Source organism: Chelonia mydas, chromosome 3 (genome assembly GCF_015237465.2).
Source record: "Chelonia mydas isolate rCheMyd1 chromosome 3, rCheMyd1.pri.v2, whole genome shotgun sequence".
In the NCBI taxonomy this organism is placed as follows: Eukaryota; Metazoa; Chordata; order Testudines; family Cheloniidae; genus Chelonia; species Chelonia mydas.
The window spans coordinates 154,802,197-154,827,099 of NC_057851.1; the positions used below are offsets into that span (position 1 = coordinate 154,802,197).

The 24,903-nt window shown below is 49.2% G+C and overlaps 1 protein-coding gene across 1 annotated transcript in view; it reads right to left on the reverse strand.

Annotated features, from left to right (window-relative positions):
- Nucleotides 1–17,769, reverse strand: part of CAPN2 (calpain 2) — a 54,939-nt gene extending 37,170 nt beyond the window's left edge. The window contains exons 1-2 of the mRNA XM_007071722.4: nucleotides 17,367–17,769; nucleotides 12,807–12,876 (exon numbers count right to left, since the gene is read on the reverse strand). Of these exons, the coding sequence (XP_007071784.2) occupies nucleotides 12,807–12,876; nucleotides 17,367–17,663 (367 nt within the window). The 5' untranslated portion in view covers nucleotides 17,664–17,769. The remainder of the gene's footprint in view (nucleotides 1–12,806; nucleotides 12,877–17,366) is intronic.
- Nucleotides 17,770–24,903: the final 7,134 nt, after the last annotated feature.

The following is a 24,903-nucleotide window of genomic DNA, read 5'->3' on the forward strand; positions in this document are numbered from 1 at the left end:
AGCGCTGGCGGCACAGCGAGCTGAGGCTGCAGGGGAGGGGCCGGGGGCTAGCCTCCCCAGCCGGGAGCTCAAGGGCCAGGCAGGACAGTCCCACGGGTCAGATGTTGTTATGGTGGATCATATTAAAGAAGTTCTGTATTAAAATCACAAATTAGTTTGATTCCCCATAGTTTAAATTCGAGGGTATTACTAATTAAGAGGTCTCTTGGTTTTTGGTCTCTTATTTTTACTGTTTCTCTCCCTCTCTGTGTGAAACTTGCAAGCTGCTAATTGTGTTAGTACATCCTAAAACAGAGTCTGTTCTCAAAGCAATACTTTGTAACAACAACTACACACGCACACACACAGAGACTCAAAGCAATACTTTGTAACAACAGAAACAGCACACAGAGACTCCCCACCCTTTTGTTGTATTCATTTCGCTTTGTTAACAATTGTGATTAAAATAGAGATAGAGGATGTATGTGGATGGATGCTTGGTGTGGATAATAAATGAATGATCAGGGAGGTGCCAGCCTAAGAATCCAGTGTCCATCGTCCGAAGAAGGCGTCAAGTGGAAACAACCAGAGGACCCCCGGAGGGCAGACTGGGATCCACCCAACAGCCTCAAGGATGGGAGAATCAAAGAACAAGATAACATCTGGGAGCAGGGAGCCATCAGGAATGTGCCATCTGCCGATTGATTCAGCAACAGCATGATGAACCAATTCCCATAGGCTGGCATAGCAATAAATTCCTATAAAAATGGACTCTAGAAACTGAGAACTTTGGGGTCTGATTCTGCAAACCAACTTCCAGGAGCATCAGATGGGCATCTGACAAGGTCCTGCTCCCTCCTCATGTCCAGGCCACCTGGCCAGTGGCTTGGCACAAGCAACTCTAAGGCTGGTAACTATGATGACAACCTTGCAGAACTTTGTGCGTGTGTGTATGAATGAATGTGTGAATAAATATGAAATGGAATGGAATGTTATAGCTATAACTAACGGCTTATTATGATTCTTTCTGTATTTACAATAAATGTGGCATTTTGCCTTATTCCCTTTAATAAGATCCTGCTGATTTTATTTTATTGGTATAACAATGTGGCCCGCGGGCCGTAGTTTGCCCACCTCTGGACTAGATGATCACAATGGTCCTTTCTGGCCTTGGATGAGTTTGCAATTAGTTACAAATACCTCTGTCCCCTGCTGCCTGGGTTATTCAGAACCTCAAAATGATCCTATTTGTGGAGGGAAAGGTTGCAGGGCCCCTTGCAACCAGCCCTCTAGGCTAATGAATGCAGAGGCCTCATGCTCTCCCCTACACAGCCTGTCTGTACAGAAGTGCCATTGTTCTTCTGTTTTTCTACCAAGGAATCCCCAAACAAACAGTCACACACTCCGCTTGGGTTCAGATGCACTTGGAAAAGAATTCCCAGAAATTCCTTCCACACTGAGGATCTTGTTTTTACATAAGTTCTTCTTTCTTAATCCTTGAACTGAGAGGGTTTTGGTCACTGGCTCATTCTGTCTCCACCAAGGACAATTAAAGAAGTTATTGGCCCAGAGGAAAGGGAAAGGAGGTTTAAGGAAGATCAGAGCTCTTCCTAAAATCCTGGAGCCACTGACAGGTATAGTTTGTCTGGTATTTTGGTTAAGATGCTCCACCGCATATCATTATCATATACAATAAAGAGTGATAAATGGTTTCCTATTAGACATAAAAATAGTAACAAAGGCTGCGAGCACAAGTATGCTGGTAGGATATGGTGGTGATGGGCAGGGCCGCCAACCAAAGGGGGCAATTGCCCAGGGCTGGGTGATTTAAAAGGGCCTGGGGGCCCCCAGGAGTCCCTGACCACCGCTGCCGGCAGTGCAGTGAAGCTAAGGCAGGCTTCCTGCCCACCCTCGTTCTGCACCACTCCCAGAAGTGGCTGACAAGCCCTGCAGCCCCTGGGGAGAGGGTCTTCGCGCACTGCCCCCTCCCTGAGTGCCAACTCCACTATTCCCATTGGCCAGGAATGCAGCCAATGGGAGCTGTTGGGGCAGTGTCTGCAGGCAATGGCACGCAGAGACCTCCTGGCCCCCCTGCCTAGGAGCCGCTGCCAGAGGGGTGTGCTGGTCGCTTTTGGTAGCTGCCTGAGGTAAGCACTGCACCCCTTACCCTCTCCTGCACCCCAACCCCCTGCCACAGCCTAGAGCCCACACCCTGCACTCAAGTCCCTCCCAGAGCCCAACCCAACATCCCCTCCCACACCCAAACTCCCTCCCAGAGCCCGCACCATGCACCCCAACCCCCTGACCCAGCCTAGAGACCACACCCCAGACCCAAACTCCCTCCCAGAGTCTGCACCCCTCCCGCACCCAAACTTCTTCCCAGAGCCTGCACCCCTCACCCCCTCCCGCACCCAAGCTCCCTCTCAGAGCCCACATCCCTTACCCCCTCCTGCACCCAAACTTCCTCTAATCAGGAAAGAGATCTTGGAGTCATTGTGGATAGTTCTCTGAAGACATCCATGCAGTATGCAGCAGCAGTCAAAAAAGCAAACAGGATGTTAGGAATCATTAAAAAAGGGATAGAGAATAAGATGGAGTATATCTTATTGCCCTTATATAAATCCATGGTATACCCACATCTTGAATACTGCATACAGATGTGGTCTCCTCATCTCAAATAAGATATACTGGCATTAGAAAAGGTTCAGAGAAGGGCAACTAAAATGATTAGGGGTTTGGAACGGGTCCCATATGAGGAGAGATTAAAGAGGCTAGGACTTTTCAGCATGGAAAAGAGGAGACTAAGGGGGGATATGATAGAGGTATATAAAATCATGAGTGGTGTGAAGAAAGTGAATAAGGAAAAGTTATTTACTTGGCCCCTAGTTCTTATATCATGGGAACACCAAATGCAATTAATGGGCAGCAGGTTTAAAACAAATAAAAGGAAGTTCTTCTTCACACAGCACCCAGTCAACCTGTGGAACTCCTTGCCTGAGGAGGTTGTGAAGGCTAGGACTATAACAGGGTTTAAAAGACAACTAGATAAATTCATGGAGGTTAAGTCCATTAATGGTTATTAGCCAGGATGGGTAAGGAATGGTGTCCCTAGCCTCTGTTTGTCAGAGGGTGGAGATGGATGGCAGGAGAGAGATCACTTGATCATTATCCGTTAGGTTCACTCCCTCTGGGGCACCTGGCATTGGCCACTGTCGGCAGACAAGATACTGGGCTGGATGGACCTTTGGTCTGACCCAGTAGGGCCATTCTTATCTTCTTATGTTCCTCCCAGAGCCTGCACTCCGCACTCCAACCCCCTGCCCCAGCCTGGTGAAAGTGAGTGAAGGTGGGGGAGAGCAAGCGACAGCGGGATGGGGGATGGAGTGAGCAGGGGGCAGGGCCTCAGAGAAGGGACAGGACAGGGGCATGGTCTCAGGAAAGGGGCGGGGCAGGGGGTAGGACAAGGGTCTTTGGGCTTGCACGATTAGGCAGTTGGCAACCCTACCAGGCGGGCATATGAAAGCCCTGGCTGTGCCGGAAGAGCACGCCCAGCATCACAGCCAGCAGCTTGCTGGGCACCAGCCAGCACAGGCGCAGAATCTCCCAAATGTCAGGTGGACCAAGTCCGTGCGGGCGTGGCTTGTGCATGCATGGGGGCCCATTGACTATTCTGCCCTGGGGCCCGGAATTGCTGTCGGTGGGCCTGGTGATCAGGGGGCGGATGAGATCATGTCTCTCTTGATGGACAGAGCCCAGCAAAATTAAGAGCCTGATGCATATGCCCAGCTAACAGCTTTATTCCTTTAGGGTCTTTTGCTTTCGGCACTGAAGGAACGTTCTGGGTTCCATCCCTGCTAATGGCTATGTCTGTATGGGACAAGGGTTTATTACAGCTGAGCTGTACTGCAGAGATTTCTGAGCACATTTTGAACCAATAAAGAGGTCTCTGGTCTGGCCACCCCACCTTCTCCTCCTCCCCCCTCTTGTGCATTTGGAGACACAGGAAGGAACAGCGCCAGCTGAAATTCCCCTTCTGAATGTAGAAACATTAAAAAAAAAAAAAGCACAGTAGCCAAAGTCATGTGTTTTAATTCCCTTCCTTCCTTTTGGGCTTTGGCTCCGTTGTTCCCTCACGCTGGGATGGGTCATCTTCACTGCAGTATGCAGTGGCTTTCCCCCCTTGTTTGTAGTGCAAAGCACTGAAAGCAACACTTAGACAAAGCAAACATCCCAGCCTTGTGGAATTCAGAGCTTTCACCTCCCCGTGCCCAGTGCAACTCTGTCCTGTTTTGTCAGCGACTGAAGGGCAATGCCTGGCTAACAACCAGCGTGAACTACGCTGACTGTTTAGTTCCTGTGGACTGATCTGCAAATCGCACACACCCACCATTACATTAATTGGGCCCAGCCATCTCCATAGAGAGTCCAGACATTGAATGGGTCCTGGAGATTCAACCGCCTCCTGCTCAGGGTTAAGGCATATGTGTGGGAGCTGCACGCAGAGAAGATTTCAGCCTCCAGGGTTCTTAGTCGGCCAGACACCTTTTACCAGACTTAGTTCACAGCTAATGGCACAACTCATGTGCCAAGAGTGAGATCAGCCTGAATAAGAAGAAGAGTGCAGGGGCTGCCAGGAGTGTGTGTAGTGCCTGGTTGGGGAGGTAGATAAAGCTGTTGGTCTCTGAGAGTGGAGTACAACAAGACACCGGGCAGAGCTACAGCTGGTCCCCTTGCCTGTGCTCTGTGGGCTGGGTGGGACAGCTGGAGGCAGGTTCTACACTACTAGCTTGTGGAGGTTCAGGTCAGGAGGCATTTTTCCCTCATGATTGCTCAACCCACAATGCAAATACAAGAGCCTGGGGGTGAGCTCACTCTAACCATAACAATACTGTAAACTTCTCTGAGTCTGTCTGTTGTAATGTATGCTGCCTTCTTTCCTGGGCTTGCGGGGGTTGGATCTGACATAACTTGGAGCCTGTACCCATGGATCCTCTCTATGGGGGCTTCTCAGGCTCCAGAGGTGTAAACCAGACATACACATTCTCCCTTTTCCCACCCCAAAATCCAGGAAGTGAAGGGTAGCAGGAGCCTTTGATGGTTTCCATGTGTGGAAGGGATGTGAGCACTGGGACCACCTTGAGTAGAAGATTGTTACTGTTCAGGTCCCACTACTCCAGCAGTTACTGGAAATTTAGCCCACTAAGTCATAGTAAATTGAAGGCTGTACAAGTAAAGAGCCTGGTGATGGAATACGGAGTTTTAGCCATGTGTGAGGAAACACTGCTCCATCACCCTTGGACTCCAGGGACTGGCATCTTTTACAAGCTTACCTATCCGACAGGTTTGGATAGAGATTGTCCTTGGGCAGAGACAGGAGTGCCAAGCCCAAGGGGTGGCAGAGACTTTGTGTGAGAAGAACAGACTGTCTAATAAACCTCTAGGAAAGGAGTGGCAGGTTACAGAAATCCTGCTGTGATTCCACCAGAATTAACCCCACATCTGTCTAGGCATGCTATGCATAGAGCGTCCCCTGCGATAAGTACGAGGAATCCGTTATTTTTGTCACCGTATTTCCTGTATAAACGGCTCAGTGTTCCTCATCCTATCTTTACCTATCTCTTGGTGCATTAACTTAGATTATAGTCATAAGTGTTAGAAATATTAATATACCTCACTTGTGACTGATTATTCATTAATAATTATAAGAGTTTAGCTACTGTTCCATAAAACAGAGAGAGATGAGGGGGTCAGCACTCCCCCATGAGTCATTTGCAGAGGTTCAGTGGAAGTATGTATTTAAACTACCCTCTAAGGCAGGGGAGGGCAAACTAGAGCCCGCGGGCCAGATCCGGCCCATCAGCGCTCTCAAACTGGGCCACAAGATTGCCAGCTCCTGGTGCAGCAGGCCTAAAGCGGCCCCTGGGGGACGAAGTGGGGGGCAGAGGGCTCCGTGTGCTGCCCTCGCCTGCAGGCACCGCCCCCCACAGCTCCTATTGGACAGGAACAGGGAACCATGGCCAATGGGAGCTTCGGGGATGGTACCAGCCAGCGAGGGCAGTGCGCAATGGAGACGCCTGCCCCACCAGAAGCCACTGTCAGACATGCTGGCCGCTTCCGGGAGTGGCACAGGGCCAGGGCAGGGAACCTGCCTTAGCCCTGCTGTGTGCCGCTGCCACCTCAGAGCCACTCAAGGTAAGCCACACTGGGCTGGAGCCCACACCCCGAAACCCTTCTGTACCCCAACCCCCTGCCGCATTCCACACCCTCTCCTGTACCTCAACCCCCTGCCCTGAGCCCTCAACCCCCTGCCACACCCCTCCTGCACCCGAATCCCCTGACCTGAGCCCCCTGCTGCACACTGCACCCCAATCCCTTGCCCTGAGTCCCTTCCTGAAACCCTCACCCCTTTCTGCACACTGCACCCCCTCCCACATCCCCTCACGCATCCCAACCCCTTGCCCCAGCCCTACATTCATGGCCCTGCATACAATTTCACCATCAAGATGTGGCCCTCGGGCCAAAAAGTTTGCCCACCCCTGCTCTAAAGAAATGCAAATATGTCGTCACAGCTGGTATTAGCTAGAAGGAAGCAGCTGTGATAATCCAATGGTAATTATCTGCCATGGGATCTCAAGAAGCCTGGACTGGGAGCATTTATTGGGTAAACAAAGATGCAGACAGAGGGGTATTGGGTGGGTCAGTGCTGGTACCTGGCAACGGTAGTCAGGAAGCCCCACTGTTGCAGTAGCATGTGACTTCTGACTGACTTGATCCTACCATCCTAAATGTCTTCACTCTGTACACCAGGGATAAGAGTGAGGGCCCGCTACCCATCAGCCTGGCACATGCCTCTGTAATGCTAATGGCTCAAAGCGAACGTGAAGGCTGCTAGTGCCTTTGTGATTTTGAGCCCAAGGTTGTAAGAAATTGCATCTGTGTGCAAGAGACTCAGACCAAGAAGACACACAAGGTAGGATTACTGTTAGCAGAGAGTGAAGTTACTGTGACAGAGAGGCCCTTTGCAAAGAAAAGGGGACCCTCTGTCAAACAACTCATCTGAGGTCTGACAAACTCACTACACCAAATACATGTCTTGTAGCGTATTTATCCATAAGGGGTAACATGTAAGGTATCTACAGAAAGCTCACAATGTAGCAAGACTCATTGTGAGACGTATGTATGAATAATATTTAAGGAATAATGTAACTATATTGAAAGTATGCTTTATGATCTTGGAGTAAAAATGAGACCATGGGATAATTCCAGCAGGAGGGAGTTGCCACCGCTTCCTGGTTAGCCAATGATATAATTGTCTAGCATTGCTGCATCCCAAAACTAACCATGGAAAACCATCAGAGACAACTGCAAACAACGGAAACCACTTGGAGGTAAAAAAGGAACATTACAACAACAGGTTTCAGAGTAGCAGCCGTGTTAGTCTGTATTCGCAAAAAGAAAAAGAGGACTTGTGGTACCTTAGAGACTAACAAATTTATCTGAGCATAAGCTTTCGTGAGCTACAGCTCACTTCATCAGATGATTCGATGAAGTGAGCTGTAGCTCACAAAAGCTTATGCTCAAATAAATTTGTTAGTCTCTAAGGTGCCACAAGTCCTCCTTTTCTTATTACAACAGACAGGGGATCACCCTGTCTATGAACAGAGACAAAACATTTTTCAGCATAACAGAAATCCGGGAGAGGTACAACTTGTGGAGCGGGCATGTTTTTTGTGAAAATCTGGATTCTGGTTTCTGTGAAGCTCTGCAACAGACTGAACGTTGCAGGGGAAACCTACTTTATCAGAGAGGAAAGGTAACTATTAATAAGTGTAGGCCCTAGGTTGCATTTTCTGATTTTTGTTTTGTAGTGTAACCATTTGTTTTTGCCACTCTCTGCTGTTTTTAGTTGAATCTCTATTCTTTCTTGCAGTAAAAGAAGAGGAGGGTTATTTAAGTGCTGTACATTTTACAGGGACAGAGCTTTAAGGTAAAACTGGTAAACTGGGCACACTGCCCCTTTGGGGGCAGAGGATCTGGGATTTCTGTGAGCACTGGTGTCAGGGGCTGAGCATCACAGGGGAATGCTTCAAGGGGCTCAGGGACTGGAGTGCACCCACTGTTAACCTGCAAGGCCTGGACAGGGCTGGCATAGTCCAGAAAAGAGTGCCTGAAAGGCTGGTAGTGTTAGGCAGCTGACACCCAGCTACCACCAGAAAGACTCCCTCACGTTGCAGGCAAGAGGCAACAAGGTGCCTCTCAGTCCTGGGAGCCTGCGATGTATTCCTTTCCTGGTCGTTCTTCCAGCCTATAGATTGGAACAGTGGCTGTTGCTCCTTGTGCACTCTACATGCACCCTATTGGCCACCGCACCCCTCCATAACCCCAGCCCCCCAGAGCATTTAATTAAGGTGCCTGGTGTGAACCCTCTGCACTTGGTTCAAACAAGGCACCCTAATTAGTCACTGAGAATGACTGTTGCTGCAAATACTGCTCCCTTGTGAATTCACTAAGCCCTTTTAAAATATTGGCCGATGGGTCCATACACAAGTTTGAGCATTCTGACTCCTGGTGCATGTAACCTTTTGATTTACCCCCAATACTCACTGCACCTAGCACGTATGCTCCTGAACATACTGGCATGTGGCAGACCAGGAGTTGCAGGGTGGGATGCACTGTGGCAAATGGGATAATTCCAAGGACTTTCCATCCCATGCTAGGGTCAAAAACCAATCAATCAACCAAGCCCAGGATGCAGCTGATAAGTGAAGATAGTCCACTCACTTGTAGCCTCCATGTGACACACTTTATAGTCACAGTGGTGAACTGCATTATGATATCTAATGTTTTATTCTTCTTCCCCTAGGGGGGCTTTCCATCAGAAGCATCTAGCAGACATGATCATTACTTGGAGTACAGTGACTAATTTTTTTGATAAGGCATTACATTTTCCAGGTTTTAATTTGTCTGAGTGAGTGAGAGGAATGGGTGAGTTACTCACAACACAGTAACCCCATCATAGGAAAACACGCATCTAATTTTGTGACTTTGCCCTATCTGATTTTTGTTATTTTTTTCAAACTTTTTTTCTAGGGAGGCGCCATTTATGTCTATACACAGATGAGAGATACCGTGCTGTGTATGCTCCAGTGTTGTGATACCATGGTGACTTCCTTTTGAAAAAAATTGTAAAGAATGAATAAGCATCCTCTATGCAATGGCCATTGTTTCCTTTCTTCTGCCACAATGAGTCACTACATCCCATTTGATGGGTTTTTTTAGCCAAATACCAGAGCTGAGTAATGTTCGATCTGATGTTGCTGAACTAAATACAGTTGTCGCCGGAACTGTAAGAATTGTGGAATAATAATAATAATTAATAATAAAAGCACCTCTCCTGAAAAAACAAACCCTAAAGGGGAGATATTTGGTGCTTTTGAGAACCTAATGAATTATATATTTTACATTGTAATGAACGGCTACAGATTGTGTGTGTGTATCACAGTCCTGTACTGGATAAAATTAGAACGATTCAACAATACACTCCATACTGTGAGCAAATAAGAGAGATGCTCCTTAAGTTTAAGAGGTAGGATCTTGTGGTTTTGGCGTTCTCTATCCCTGCTGTAACGGTGACTTTCTAGATGGTCATGACGTGCAGCGTCATCATAACTGTGACGCCATAGGTGGCCAGAGGTTCGTCACAATGTAAGTAGGGTTTCTGATTTTCAGGACTCTTACAGAAATTGTGCCTTACTTATTATTAGTAGGAAGTCACTCTGATTGCCACCACGTATCACAGCTTCCTTTCTGAAATGAACCAAAACCCAGTTTCCTCATTAGTGCAAAAATTGTAACCATAACTTGAAAACAGCCGCAGTAGGATCTGAAATGAACAATGTAGGGTGTCTTGCCTCCACATCATTCTGATGAAAAGCAACCTTTAATGCTTTTGGCCTTTAATTGCTTGCCAATTCCAACTGAAAAAACAATAGTGAAAACACAACTGCAAATATTGGGAATGTTCGTCCCTTTGTTTGTATTTGTACTAAACAATTATTCTTGGAGTTTTCCCTTCAGTTAGTTGCATTTATCACTTTAAACTGAAATCAAAAAAGTGTTCTCTATAGATAAGCGTATTACAGCTGAGTAAAGCAGTGGGGTGGGAACCAGTGGGAAAGATGTTCCTGAACTTTTGACCTCACATACACTGGACTTGTGCGGTCACGCCAGATGGAGGGCGCCTTTTATACAGAAACATGCTGGGGGCTGGGAGGGGAGGGGAAGGAATCACACCTGTCAGGGCAGAGTTCCTGCACACACACAAAAAAAAATATCAAGACTACATTACACCCCATTGCCGCATCATCTACTCCCTCATTAATCAGTTTCTTTCTCCTGCAGCATTGCCCGTATCCACATTCTTCCCCCCCTGCCAGCACCTGCCTGACACCACAAGCCAGTGCAGTACTGCAGTCTGGCCTAGAGGCTCTCCTCTGGTGAGTTCAGCCCTAGCAGTGCTAACTGCCTTGGGTGGGAGCACAGAGGGGCTGGAGTAGATTACTGAGATTTTTCACTGCAGGATTTAGATCCCTCCCTGGAATAGCCACTCCCTACACTTTCACCTTGCTCCGTGGTTCACCTTGAACTTTTTACTCCTGGAACCGGTTGGACCTGCAGTTGCATAAGCTCAGTGGCAGGCAGCTCAGGAATGAGCCAGTAACAGACATATCTATCAGGAGGGATGGATATACATTCCCTTCTGTTAGTTTTATCTTAACACCAGCTTGTTCAGAGATATGGTATATGTGCTCGTGGCTTTGTTTTCTCTGTACTGCACCTTTTAAATTTCTCAGGAGCCTACCTGTGTGCAGGGCCAGCTGTCATTCTGAGATCTGACTTTTGTTCTTTCTTGTTTTGTTGTTCTCCTTTAACTTAAAATTAGTCAGTCATTCAGACTGAAGAAAATCTGACAATTCCAAACAAGTGACCAAAGGAAAGAGAGGCCAAGATCTTTTAAAAGAGATACTGTCCAGCCATAGATGGTCTAACCACAGGCAGACCGTGGGTCAGGCTGCTTTAAATCAATCTGTATTTGCTCTGAAGCACAAAGGACATGCCAGTCATGGCAGACTGCACAGTGTGCTCAAGGGATGAGACCACAAAGTTTAGCGATTTGATTGACTGAAGCAGAGGCAGCAAGGGATGATGTAACAGGAGACAAGAGTGGAGAAGGAGGAGCAGAGTTGTTAAGGGCCTAGAAGGTGAGGACAAGAAGCTTGAACTTTATGCAGTTCAACAGGGAGCCAGAGGAGGGTCTCAGATGTACGTGTGTGAGAGTGATGTGATCATCACAACGGACAAGAAAGGTGATCTTGGCAGCATGGAGGTGATGCAGGTGTTAGGGCAGCGAAACAGAAGGAATTAAAGCTTTTCAGCGCAAGGATCATCTTTTTGTTCTGTGTTTCTACAGTGCTGAGCACAATGGGATCCTGGTCAATAACTGGGGCTCCTAGGTGCTAAGGCAATACACATAATAAATAACACAGCAGTCGTGACTGGAGTTGCGACACTGGATGAGAGTGTTGACTGTTTGGACAGAAAGAAAAGGATGGATTTTAGACATATTGTGGAGGAAGAAATGTCAAGATGAGACCATACTAGGCCACCACACCTGAGCCCCAACCTGGTAGTGTTTTAAAAATCAAGATGGGTCAATACACCAGAAGGTCCATCATGAGGTGGTTCCCAAGGGAATGCTCAGAAATGCTCCTTTACCCAATGAAACTGCATATAACATTTCCTTCCTCACTCAATTTATTTTTTTTAAACTGCAGGTCTAGTGCACTCTGCACAGTTGTTTGTTAATTTAAAAAAAAACCAAAACACCCCACTGCACATTGCAGAGAGGATGAGAGAACAAACCACACACGACAGCTATTAGTCACATCACTTAAGGCACTACTGAAAGGTGCTCAGACGCTACAGCGACAAGGGTGGTATTAGAACCTATACAGAATAGAAAATTAACCGTAGTATGTGATACAGCAGGGCCAGATGGCAGCAGGATAGTCATCGATGGGAAGTATAAGGGCCCCAGGATGACCAGAGCCTGTGGACTGAGGAGAGGTTACTACAGGTTAATTAGAGCACCTGGAGCCAATTAAGGCCCTGCCAGAAACCTAATAAAAACCCCTGCTTCAGTCAGATGGGAGGAGAGCTGATTGTAGTTTAGAGGAGTACTGTTATTGACTGGAGGATCAGAGTACCAGGGGAGGGAAACACTGCTCGAGCAGAGGGACTGCCCAATGGGAGAGAGGGTAAGAAGCCCGAGAAGCTGAAGGGGCAGAATGGGAGGTAGCCTAGGGGAAAGAACTATAGCTCCCAGTGTTCAGCTGCTGTCCATAGGGCCCCTGGGTTGGGACCTGGAGTAGAGGGTAGGCCTGGGTCCCTTCCCCACTCCCCTTTCCTCCCCCACCAGGGCACTAGCAGAGCCCTCAACAATAGAGGCGGCACCCTGACCCATCACATGAAGGAGAAACACGGGACCCCACCAGAATAGCATTTGCCACTTGTCACAAATATTATTAATTCAGACAGTGATGCTGCATACAATGGACAAAGAAAACAGAATCCAATCTGGAGGAGCTTTCAGCGAAGGTCAGATAAAACAACAATATAAGGGGAGATGGCAAAAGGCAAGGGGGTGGAAACTGGAGAGAGAACTAAACAGTTATTTAAGAGTCTAACATGAAACACTAACGGTGTGGAACTTGGACAGCATGTTAAGATACCACAACTGAAAATCAAACAGGAGATCTCTGTCTTACCCAAGGCTCCTTGGCAGATATCTGTGCGGGTGGCACCTCCAACAATAAACTGGGGATTAGAACACAGCTCCTGGAATGAAATACATAAAGTACTTAATAAATAGACAGACATGGGATAGGCAGTGTACTTAAGATGCTGGAGATCCCAAGTCTGTTCCTTACTGACCATCTTAGTTTCTGTATGTTTGCAGCCATGGTGTGTTACGATTAAGGCTGTGTGTTGGTCACAGAAGTCACACTTTCTGTGACTTCTGCAGTGGCCAGCAGCAGTTTGGGGGTGTGGGTGGGGGTTCAGAGCTGGGACAGGGGTTTGGGGTGCATGGTGGTGCTTTCCTTGGGGGGGGGGGGCAGGTGGGAGGCTCCTACCATCGTGTCCCTGCAGCTCCTAGGTGAAGCAGCCAGGAGGGCTCCCTGCAGGCACCACCCCCACGGTTACCAGCCAATGGGAGCTGCAGAAATGGCACTGTGACAGGACCAGAGCACGGAGCTCCCCTGGCCGCCCCTCCCCCTAGGAGCTGCAGGGACATGCCAGTCAGAGCTGTGTAGGGAGGCTGCCAGTCCTGCCAACACCCCCCCCTCCTGCCCCAGCACTGGTCCCGGGCCGTGCACCGCCTCCCACCCAGCACCCACGGCCCGCCCCCACAGAGTGCCCGCAGTCCCTGGCCCAAGTTTTAGTTAGGGGTATTTTTAGTAAAAGTCATGGACAGGTCACAGGCCATGAATTTTCATTTACTGCCCATAACCTGTCCATGACTTTTATTAAAAATACCTGTGACTAAAACGTAGCCCTAGTTATGATTGCCCCCTCCATTGCAAAGCATATAAAAACCATTACATAAAGAGGATACCATCGTGTCAAGAATGGAGAGGAGCAGGGGGCGGCTGGTGTATCAACACAACCAGGGCTGGCTCTAGGACTTTTGCTGCCCCAAGCAAAAAAATTTTGGGCTGCCCCCCACCCCAGCCCTAGGTTCCCCCCAATCAGTTCCCTCCCTGCACTGCACCCCCCTGCCGCCCCAGCCTTGGGCTCTCACCCCCCCATACCTGCAGCCCCCTGCTGCCCCAGCCCTGGGCTCTCACCCCTCCACCTCACCCGCAGCCCCCTACTGCCCCAGCCCTGGGCTCTCACCCCCCACCCTACCCGTACCCCCTGCCACCCCAACCCTGGGTCACTGGTAACTCACTCCCAGGGCAGGTCATCAGCATCCCGTTCATGACACTGGCAGGGGCGGAGGCTGCATCCACTCGACTCCTTCCCGGCACCCAGGGGGCCCGGACTCCGCCCACTCACCCCTCGCCTCCAGCCGGTCCAGTGCTGGCAGGGTCAGGATAAGCAACGGGGCTCCCGGGCCATGCCTCAGCCCAGGGTCCCTCCAGCCGGGGCTTCTGCCTCCAGGACCGGCCAGGAATCGGGAGGGCAGAGCCAGGGGGATCGCCCCGGCAGGGCACTGAGGAGCCGGGGCAGGGCAAACCCAGAGGGAGCCAGCCAGCGGGGAGCGGAGCCCCGGGAAGCGGAGCCCCAGAGAGCGGGACGCAGGCCCCGCACGGCAGCGCCCCGGGCACCGGTCCCCTCTATGGCCCCACTGCTGCTCCTGGCCGCCCTCCTGCAGCCCCTGGGCGGCTCAGGCCACTTCGCCCAGCCCTGGCTGTGGCGCTGGGGGGCGGCCGCCCTGCGTCACTTCATAGATTCATAGATATTTAGGTCAGAAGGGACCATTATGATCATCTAGTCTGACCTCCTGCACAACACAGGCCACAGAATTTCACCCACCACTCCTGCGAAAAACCTCTCACCCCAGCCCAAGTGTCCCACCCTCCACATGTCAGAGCCCGCCAGTGGCGCAAACCATAGCAGTCCCAGGGCAACCCCCACGCCGCTGCTGCTGGACCCCAGTCCCGGAGCCAGCTTTGGCCACCCGCTGTGGCTCTTCCACCTGGTCTTCGGCAGCAGCTTGGGGGCTGGGACAGCGTCTACCTGGGTGAGCGCTGGCAGGGCCGGTCCCGAAGTGGGGGGAAAAAAAAAAAAAGGATGGCCAGAATGCCGCCCCTACACATGTGTCGCCCCAAGCACCTGCTTGCTTTGCTGGTGCCTAGAGCCGGCCCTGGTAACACAGCACAACAATGGGGAAGGGAAATCATGGCCAAGGAAAACCAGGGCAAATATCTGTTTTTACAACAGGCACAATTTCAGGCCTATACATACAAGATTTTAATGCCTAATCTTTGAAGGACCCTGAGACAATTAATTGCGGGGAACCCATATCTGCTTTGGAAGGATTAACAGCTGAGAGGACTCTGCTGGGATCTGAATGGGTGCTCGGCAATTGCATAGTAAGCACGAGCTGCTTTAAGTTGCTGGGGATGAAGGCTGAGTGGCACATTGTATAGAACAGCCTCCATGTCTTGGACAACTCATCCCTGTGCTAAGAAAAGCAGCTTTCTGCGGTGACCGATCGCAATGGTACCCAAAGCTAACATGCTTGTCTGCAGAGGGTGGTGTAGGCTCTAAGGCAAAACATAAGCAGCAGAGAAAACTTTGTACAGTGTTGGCCACCCCACAGCGGGTTCCCTGAGTAAACAGAGGCTTGGCGACCAGCCCCTTCGTAAAATAGCATATTGATTGGGCTCTAGTTGTTTGGGTCTTACCCCTGAAGGATTTTTCCATTTGTTCTTGGAGCTGTTTCAATGCTCCTTGGGAGCACTTTGAGCCAAATTCTTCCCTAATACACCAAGGATGAATGTGGCCCTTTGCAAAGAAGCTTTATGCAGCTGTACCTCTACAAAAGATAGGTACTAAACAAAGTGGTAAGGGATGCTAGACAGCTGGCAGGAAAATATAACCTCCCTGTAACAGTCAGAGTAGAGGAAAGGGTATATGGAGAGGGCAGGGGGAAGGGGTGTGTAAATAGGGACATTAAAGTGGGAAAGACTATCACAGAGATTTGGAAAATGAAGAATGAAGCAGGCAACATTAGTAGGATGAAGAGAAGGAAAAGAAATAGGTAGTGATGGGGACAGAGTCCATTGTAACAACTCCAAAACTTGACAGGTATAGTTCACAAAAGACCTGTGTAGCTGTAGGGTGTGGATCTCAGGGTGGGGATGGTGTGAGAGTTGGGACATGGATTAATTCAGCAGGGTTTGTTCATATCAAACAGGTGTAAACAGGCACGAGTTATATAGATTGGAAATGCCAACAAACGAGTCAACTAACAGCTAAGAACAGCCCACTGGCTATTACATGTAAAAAAAAGCCCTCTTCAACTGAAAACATAGTGGGAGGCAATGGAATGTGAATGCGGATTCTTGTGTGTCTTGCCCTTCATGGAGTTTGGCACTGAAAACCAGCCATGGCTCTGGCTGGCTTCAAATACTGGCTCCTGTCTTAAAAGTAAAAAGATTTCCTGTATTGAACTCAAGATAAGCAAGATATCTGGCATAATTATAAAATTGATGTGAGAGGAAGATCTGGGCCCAAGTTTGTATCAATATAGCTCCCCTGACTCCCATGGAGTTACTCCGACCTTACACCAGGTGACTCTGGCCCTTGAACTGGACTGAATCTCTTTGAACTTCAAACAGTTTCACTTAACCTTCCTGTTCATTTTTGTGCCTCAGCATTTCAAGCCCAGATATTTCCACAGTTCCCACAAACCTTCCAGCTAGTTTTATAGACCAAAGAGTTTTGAATAAATCCAAACCGAACTGCTGGAACTTTTTAGGTTTGCCTGGTACACATCACTGAGCCATTAACTGCCTGCATCTGCACCCTCATATCTTGGCTGTGTGACAGCACCAGGCAGCTTGGAGGTGCATCCCTTGCCCATTAGCAGGAACCAGTAATGTGCATTCTTCTCTATGGGATGGGGAAAAGGTTTTCGATCAATAGACAGGCTTTAACTGCTGTGTGTGCTGAGCTTGGAAAGAGTGCATTCATCCTCCCTGGCTAAACAACTGTCAGGTAGCGCTGCTTAGCCAGGGACCTTCAATCCATGTGTCTTCCCCCTCTCCCTTTAAGGAGAGACAGTTTCTATAACCTAGTCAGGTGTAATTTAATCTCTCTTCCTGCTAGAGATGGGCTCAAGCCAATAGATCCTGATCCAAATCCCCAACCACTTTGGGGTAGTAACATCCCAGGGACTGGGTTTGGCTCATTAGTAAAGAGAAGGACCTAATGCAAAATTCAGAGCAGATCCCTCCCCCACCTTGCCCCTAAAATTCAGAGGTTGGAGGTTAAGATCAGGGGTTTGAGCTCATCTGCAGTTCTCATGCTGTCATGATGCACTGAAAAGTCCAGCTCAGTTTTTTATAGAAAGTATCTTTTGACTCTTTCATTTAGAAATATCTTCCGCCCCCCAGAACTTCCCCTGCATGGGGGTGGAGAGGGGAACCCACCCCCCCCTCCAGGGGAAGCTCACCCTGATCAATGCCCTCCCCGCATCAGCCAAGCCAGCACAGCTATTCCTGACAACGGCATGGCTTTGCCCTGCCCTTTACGTTGACCCCCTTCTCTCGCCCTCCTCCCTGCTGCCCAGGGGGCCCATCACGCAGGTATCCTACCGTTGGTCTCCTCCACGTGATGCCCTGAGTTTTGTGTGAGTTTGGTCCCAGTTCTTTGTACCCCAGAGAGGAGGCAATCGCAGGGAAGGATGGATCCTGGAAGAGTTTCCCAGCCTGAAGGCACTCGTTCCTCAGCCTCTCAAAGTCCTGACTGAGGTACTTAAACGCCTTTGCGTTGGAGCCTAAGCCCCTGGCTGTTTCCCTCTCCTTAGCTAATTTAGCTGCAATCCCAGACATGTTTGCCTTCTCCCGCTGCTGCTGGTGTTTTGCTGCCGTCTGCTCTCCTGTGGGTAACATAAAAATGCAAACCTTCCAGCTGAGCAGAGACGTAGGAAACCTGAAGTAAACAGCAGCAGCGGTATTGGGAGCCAGAACGGCTGGTGAATCATCGGGGGGGGGGGGGGGGCGGAATCTGCAGCAAAAGCTGGGTGTGGCTCGTGCTTAAAGCTTTTAGCTTCCCCCTAGTGTCCCTCTGAGGGTATTTACTAGAGGGCAGTGATGCACGGTGCCGGGGTGTTACCATCTGTCAGCTAGTGTTACTGACAGTTACATCTTGCCTGTTTGGTAAGGTGCAATCCTCCTAACTGGGATGTGCCTTTCCAGTGCCTGTTATCCCCCTTAAGCAGATGTCCTTTTCTTTGTTTTTTTGAACAGCTTCCTCCCTCCATCAGAAGTCTTCAAAAACTGGCCCTCAACATGGGAACAGGATCTGGGACCTTTTTGTTCCAAAGCACAGAACTCTGCCATTTGAACTAAAGGAGTGACCTCTTAGCTGGTAGGAATCAGCTGTTAACTGCTGCATGGATCAGCCATTTGAAGGGGACATGACTCACCTAGCCACTGTGTTACACACTCCGACTGTCAGGGGGAGCTTATTCTGAGTATCTGAGGTCCGCAGGAGTAAAAATCCCATACCCATCACTTTCTCGTGATCTCTGGCCTGGATTGTCAGCAGGAATAAAACTCAAACCTTTGGGCACCAAACCCCAGGCCTCTACCCTGTAAACTAAATGGGATAACTGTACAGCCTGTACTGAATGTAAAACTTCTCTTTACTGCATTTCCTCTTTAGCTCCTCCACTCCAAAACTGGCTGTATTTGACAGTAATGGGTGATGCAATGCTTATATTTTGTAACATGCTTTGGGATCCTCTGGAATTTAAGGCTCTGGAGGATTAGTATCACCTTTCCTTTGATGAGCTACATTTTGAGGGGATCCTTAAATCCTGAAACATTTTCTATTGATGCTGTACAAAATACCTAGGAAAAGGAGAAAACTGAACATTAGCAGTACACATGGCTGGCATGGTCCTTTCCCCCATTTGCATTGTTCTGTTGTCTTTCCTGGAGTTCCAGGTAGCAAGAAATATCTACAATTACCTCTGTTATTGTTAATTATTTATATTACAGTGTCACCTCGAGATTCCAGCAGATGCCCCATTGTGCTAGGCACTGTACAAGTGCAGAATAAGAGATCAGTGCTTGCCCTGAAGAGTCTACAATCTAAACCAGGAGTTCTCACAGCACATTTTTTGGTGGCCTCAGAGTGCAACCACCAGCTCTTGCTGGTGGCTGCTCTGACAATTTTTCCTAAAATACTCAATTAACTTTAGGAAAAACAAATGAATATGCACATATCCATGTCCAAATCATTGTAATTTATTTATGTAGGTTTTTTTTTTGCAGACTCAATAATAAAAATAATGTACAGTTGTCACTATTCCTACTGGACCTAAACAGAATAGAAACACTAATAAGGTGCTTCGCATGTTCTTGACTTTTTTCTTTTTTCTTTTTCTTTTTCTTTTTTTGGTTGCTTTTTTTTTAGACTTGCTAGCTACTAAGTCTGCTGTGAAAAGTGATATTAACAAACACACAAATATCACTTTTCACAGCAGACTTACACAACCCTGGGAATCCTGGGGACAAATTGAGCCCTGGATAGGGAGGTGGGTACAGAGGCAGCGGGAGCCAGGGGCAGTGGGGGCTAGAGGTGATGTGCTCGGGGAATGGAGCCCAAAGCCCTGGGGCTGGAACCTGCCAGGGATGAAGCCTGACCCCACCACCTCTGGGAAGGTGGGGAACTCACTGGCTACTCCAGCTTTTGCGTCTCCAGAGCGGGGCCACTGCTTTGCCCCCCATAACCACCCAGAAGGCTGTGGCTGCAAGAAAAGCCGCTGGTGGCTGCATTTGAGAAACACTGGTCTAAACAGAGAAAGGAAGTATTATTACGCCCACTTTATAGATGAAGGCACAGGGAAAGTAAGTAATTTGCCCAAGATTACACACAAAGTCTGTGGCAGAGCCAGGAATTGAACCCAGCTCATCTGAATCCCAGTACAGTGTTTTAACCCCAGTCCATCCTTCCACACACTATTAGTCCCCTATATAGTGTGGCTATAAGTGAAGGGCTTCAGCTACTCTGCTCTCAAGACAGTGGCTGCTAGTGGTGCCACCTGACATGGGACATTAGCTGAAAATCCACCCCCCTGAGTAAGGTAGTTATACCAAGCGAACCCCCAGCAATGAAGCTACCACCTCTCAGGGAGAAGCTCTCCCCCCAGCATAGCTAGTGTCTTCACTAAGTGCTACAGCTGTGAGTGTAGACAAGCCCTGAGTCAGAAGCAGGCACAGCATACTTTATGGAATAGTATAAAACCAGCACAAAGAAGATGCTCTGCACAGTGGGTACTGTCCTTTTCTGAACAGCAGAATGGACAAGCGACTGAACGCATCCCACACCACCCCTGAATGGGTTAAAATGGATTACAAGAGGCTATTTGACAGGAGGGGCTGCACCTGGGTGAGGTGTAGGCTGGCTATACTGAACCTGACCCAGCTAGGCTCCAATAAAGCCAGAGAGAGAGGCGAGCACAAAGAGGCTGCTGCAGGGGGAGAGAGTCAGCAGTTACTCTCAGGGTTGAAAGAAAGGAGTAGGAAGAAGCCCAGGGGTCACAAAATCAGCAGCTGAGGTCTACGCAGTCTCATGCTTGTGCCTATTTTCCCTAGGCTTCTTCCTACTCGTTTCTCTCTACCCTGAATAACTGCTGTTGACTCTCTCCCCCTGCAGCAGCCTTCTTGGGCTCTCCTCTCTCTGGCTTTATAAGAGCCCCACCTCCTCCTGCCCAGCTGTGTCAGGTTCAGTTAAGGCTGTATAGCCAGTTTACACCTTACCCAGTGCAGCCCATCCTGTCAAATAGTCTCTTGTGAGCCACGGTGACCCTTTTGGGGTGGTGGGGGGTGAACACCCCATCACAGCACCCCTTAGCAGTTCTTTAGGCCAACTTGCTGATGATATGCACCCTGTGCAGTCCCAGTGACAGCTGAGGTTGCATGTGCCATAAATCCACACAGAATTCAGCCTCTTGTCTCACTACTGAAGAGTGATGAAAGACACCAAGCCACACCTGTCTCTAAGCAGATCCACCTTGCTAAGACTGCTTTGTTTACTCCTGCAACCTGAACCACCAGTATAATCCCAGTTTGGGTGGAGGAATCATGAGGTTCTATTTAGACAAAGAGCTACTTTGATGTGTTCACATTCAGGGCACTAAAATAAAACTGTGATTTTTTTTTTTCTTTCAAATGCTTGTTTCTCTTTCAGGAATAGGAAAAGCAAAATCCTAAATGCTTTATCCGGCCTTTCCCCATTTAGAAATCTCCCAGTTCCAGCTCTCTGAACTGCCTTCGCCCACTCTCTCACTGCCAAACCTAAACCCTCACAGACACCAGCCTGCACGTTGGGTCCAGTCCTGGCTCAGGCCAAACTCTTGTTGGGATGAAAGAAAGTTTTGCATAAGTAAGATTACAGCATTGTCTTACACTGTCTGCAGTTACAATACAGACAGCCCACAGAGGAGGAGTAAAACACTCAAAGTAATACAAGCCTTTTAGGATGAGTTGGATTCTTTATTTGAATGATTCAAGCCATTTGGAGAGTGGCAGAGTTAATGAACTTTAACTGCTTTGAAATCCCATATTAGTCCCTGCTCTCAAGTCAGCATTAATCTGGTTTGTCATTTGTATGCTTGCAAAATCCATTCACTGCTTTGCAAAGGAGCTAACAATAACCAGCCCTGCAGCTACTGAGGTGGAGCCCAAAGCTTTGTGACCATGGCTGCTGGTGATGGGAGCTGTGCTGACATGACATAGAAGGGAAGGGAGGGGTGACTGAATTCCAGTGTTGTTTTCCTTACTCATGAGGTTGCATGGCTTCACTTTTTCCATGTGATTGCACCACAATCACATTTGAACTGCCAGCTTTCCCCAAACAGAGAAGGAACTTGCTGCTTGCTGAAGGAAACTGTTGTTAGTCTGTAATCAGGGCATGAAAAGCCAGTGATACAGTGGATTTTTATTTGTAGAGTGAGAGATAAAGCGATGGAGTGAGATTGCAGGGAGTCTGGACTCCTACAGGGATGGTGCTAGACATTTTGCTGTGTAAGTACCCCCCTACACAGGTGGCTCCTGGCTGCTGTTGGTGCAGCAGGATAGCTGGGCCAGGCCTTCCTGAGCTGGAGCCACCACAGTATTGTTTAGGGTAACCAATTTTCTAATTTGTGAAAACTGGACATTGAGGGCCAGAACCTCCCCCATTCCCTGCCCTGCCTCACCTGTTCCCACTGAGGCCCCACCCCGGCTCTGCCTCTTCCTTCAAGGTCCTGCCCCTGCTCTGTCTTTTCCCTCGAGGCCCCGCCCCCTGTTCCTCTTCTCCCCCCCCCATAGCTCATTGCTCTCCTCATCTCCTCTCTCTCTGAAAGCTGAGCAGGGCTCTGGAGGTGGAGGGGTGACTGGGGCAGGATGGGGGAGGGAGAGCCATGTTCTGGGGGTGGAGGGGTGACTGGGGCAAGGCAGGACAGGGGAGGGAGAGCCCCACTCTGGGGTTGACTGGGACAGGACAGGGGGCAGCACGCTGGGGGCGGGGCAAGGGCAAGGGGGCCTGGATTGTGAGGGTCACCGGCCCTACTCCTCAAATGCCCCACGCTTCAGTATCCCTCCCCCCAGGAGCCGGCCGCTGGTACCGCTCTCTGCCGGAGCCAGGAAGTTCCCGAATGCTCCGCCAGCTCCGGCAGCAGCTGCTCTTCCCGCCCTCCCAGCAGCGGAACGGAAGCCAATTGTGGACAGGCAGGTCACCAGACTTTTGGTGACCGGTCAGTAGTACGGCTCAGACGCTGTCAGGTCCCCTTTTCAACCAGACTTTCCCGTCTAAAACCAGACACCTGGCGACCCTAGTACTGTTCCCGGGGATGAGGATGGGCTGCTGGGCCAGAGCTGCAGTACTCGTGCCGACTCCCCGCTGCTATTTCTGGTGTGTGTGTGAGGTGGAGGAGACTACGCCATTAAAGGGGCAGGCTCCTTCCCCACAAAAGTGCTGCGCAAGGGGCAGTTGGACCAAAGCCACACCAGTGCTGCTGTTCAGGCTCAGTCTGCTGGTGTGTGCCTGTCGGGGAGGGGTAGCGCCCTCTTATGTGCTGGGTCTGTACTGCAGTGTACTAACTGCCTCATCTTCCCGTAGAGGGTCTGTTGTGTCTCCTGGAGTCCGGTTTCCCACCTCTGTTGCTGCTGAGCTCAGAGAGAGAGAGAATAGCTTACAATTTCTGTTGTATAATAATGAATCACAAAGCGCCCATATAAGCTCAGTTAAGTGAATTTCTCCTTCCAGAGGGACTTTGTGTAGAGTAAGCTCTTAAGAATCTCTGTCTTGAGGGGCATGGTTTCTAGGAGGCAGGTCTTGGCTTCTCTCCTGTGCCCTGTAGATGAGGGGGAAGCTCTAGCTTAGAGAATAACTGCTGCTGATAATTGCCTTTGAAACTCTGCCTGTGAGAAGCTCTTTCCTCAGGACCGGCTCTAGGCACCAGCAAAGCAAGCACGTGCTCAGGGCGGCACATTTCCAGGGGTGGCATTCTGGCTGTCCTTTTTCTCCCCCTGGCCCCGCTCAGTCAACCAATGAGCCCTTGCATGGGGCGGGGCGGCGGGCTCAGCCTGGGGGTCCTGGCCCAGGGGTGGTCCCTGCCCTGGCCCTCTGCCGCCAGGGGAGTGGAGTGATGCAGCTCCTCCCCCCGACCCCTGCCGCATGTGTCACACGCTGCGGAGGAGCCGGAGCCGAGCGGAGCAGGGGCAGGACCAGCGGCTGGTAAGGGACCCACTATCCTGGTCCGCCCCCCTCCCCATGGCTAACCTGCCCCCTAGCCACTCTGTCAGTTACTGTCCCCTCTGTGGGGGTGGGGCCGGGTCTGAGATCGGGCTGGGGGCCCACGGGCGGGATGTACAGTCCTGAGCACCTCACTCCAAACACTCCTATAGCATTACACATTCTTTTAACATTACCAGTATCAGTGGCTTCTGGTGAGCGCAGTTTCTCAAAACTGAAATTACTAAAAATTATTTGAGGTCCACCATGTCTCAAAATCGTTTGTCAGGACTCGCATTAATTTCAATTGAAAGTACCACTGCAAAAAATTTAGATTTCACTGAATTATTAAGACTATGCAAGTATAAAAACCAGAAAAATTTAGTTCATATAAATCTTTTAATTTAGGAGAAACTGGGCACACTGGAATACACTAACATTTTTCATTACAGTATATAGTTGAACCCAAATTGTTTGTAATTGTGATTTTGTTAAAATTGAATGAGTACACTAGTAGGAAATTGTTTTATTTCACTAACTACAAATTCTGTTTTCATATTTTTTTAAATTTTTAAACAGTCAAAAAAAACCCAAACCAAAACAAAAAACGTTGCAAAGTGCAAACGTGTAAAAGCCAAAAAAAAAAAAAAAAAGGGGGCGGGGGCAAAAATTTCTTTGCTTGGGGTGGCAAAAAACCTAGAGCCGCCCGTGCCTTTCCTCTCAATGTATTTAAATCCAAAGCCTATGGGTGGTTCTTCAAGTGTGTTCGGCTGAATTGATGAGTCACACAGGGACAAGTAAGAGTCTTGCTTTCCAGAAGAGGAAGTGAACACTTCCACTTCCCATGCAGAAGGAACAACAACCTTTAGGTAAAAGGGGTCACAGCTGATAATTGCCATTAACCCTAAGGACAAAAAATATACAATTAAACCAAAGGAAAGGTAAATAACAGTTAATTAAAGGTAAATGTAAGCAGTGTCAGGATGACCTCCACCCTGACATCTGGTGGTGAGGTGTGGCAAGTTGTGGAAAAGAACTTCAGGGGCCAATCTCATTTGCATAGGCACACCCACCCCGCCTAGAATGAGGCCGTAGCTGCCCAAATGGTCACTTTGGCTGCTGTGGGATCCCCAGTGTCTCTGTTATTGGGGCAGGAAGAATAAATTATTACCCTGATTATGGGAACTGTGCTTGGAACTGTACTTGGCCTTTTGTTATGATGGAGGGACTCACCATCAACTAAGTAGCACTCGCTTGGCAAGGGTCATGGGTTCCAAAACTCTGTGAATTGAGAGAGGTTGGGGACAAATATTAATACTTGGTGGCATGGGCCCCTGGGTGAGGGCCTTACATGCTAATTGCACTTCCTCCTCTCTCCACTGTGGAATATCAGAGCTAATTTTGATT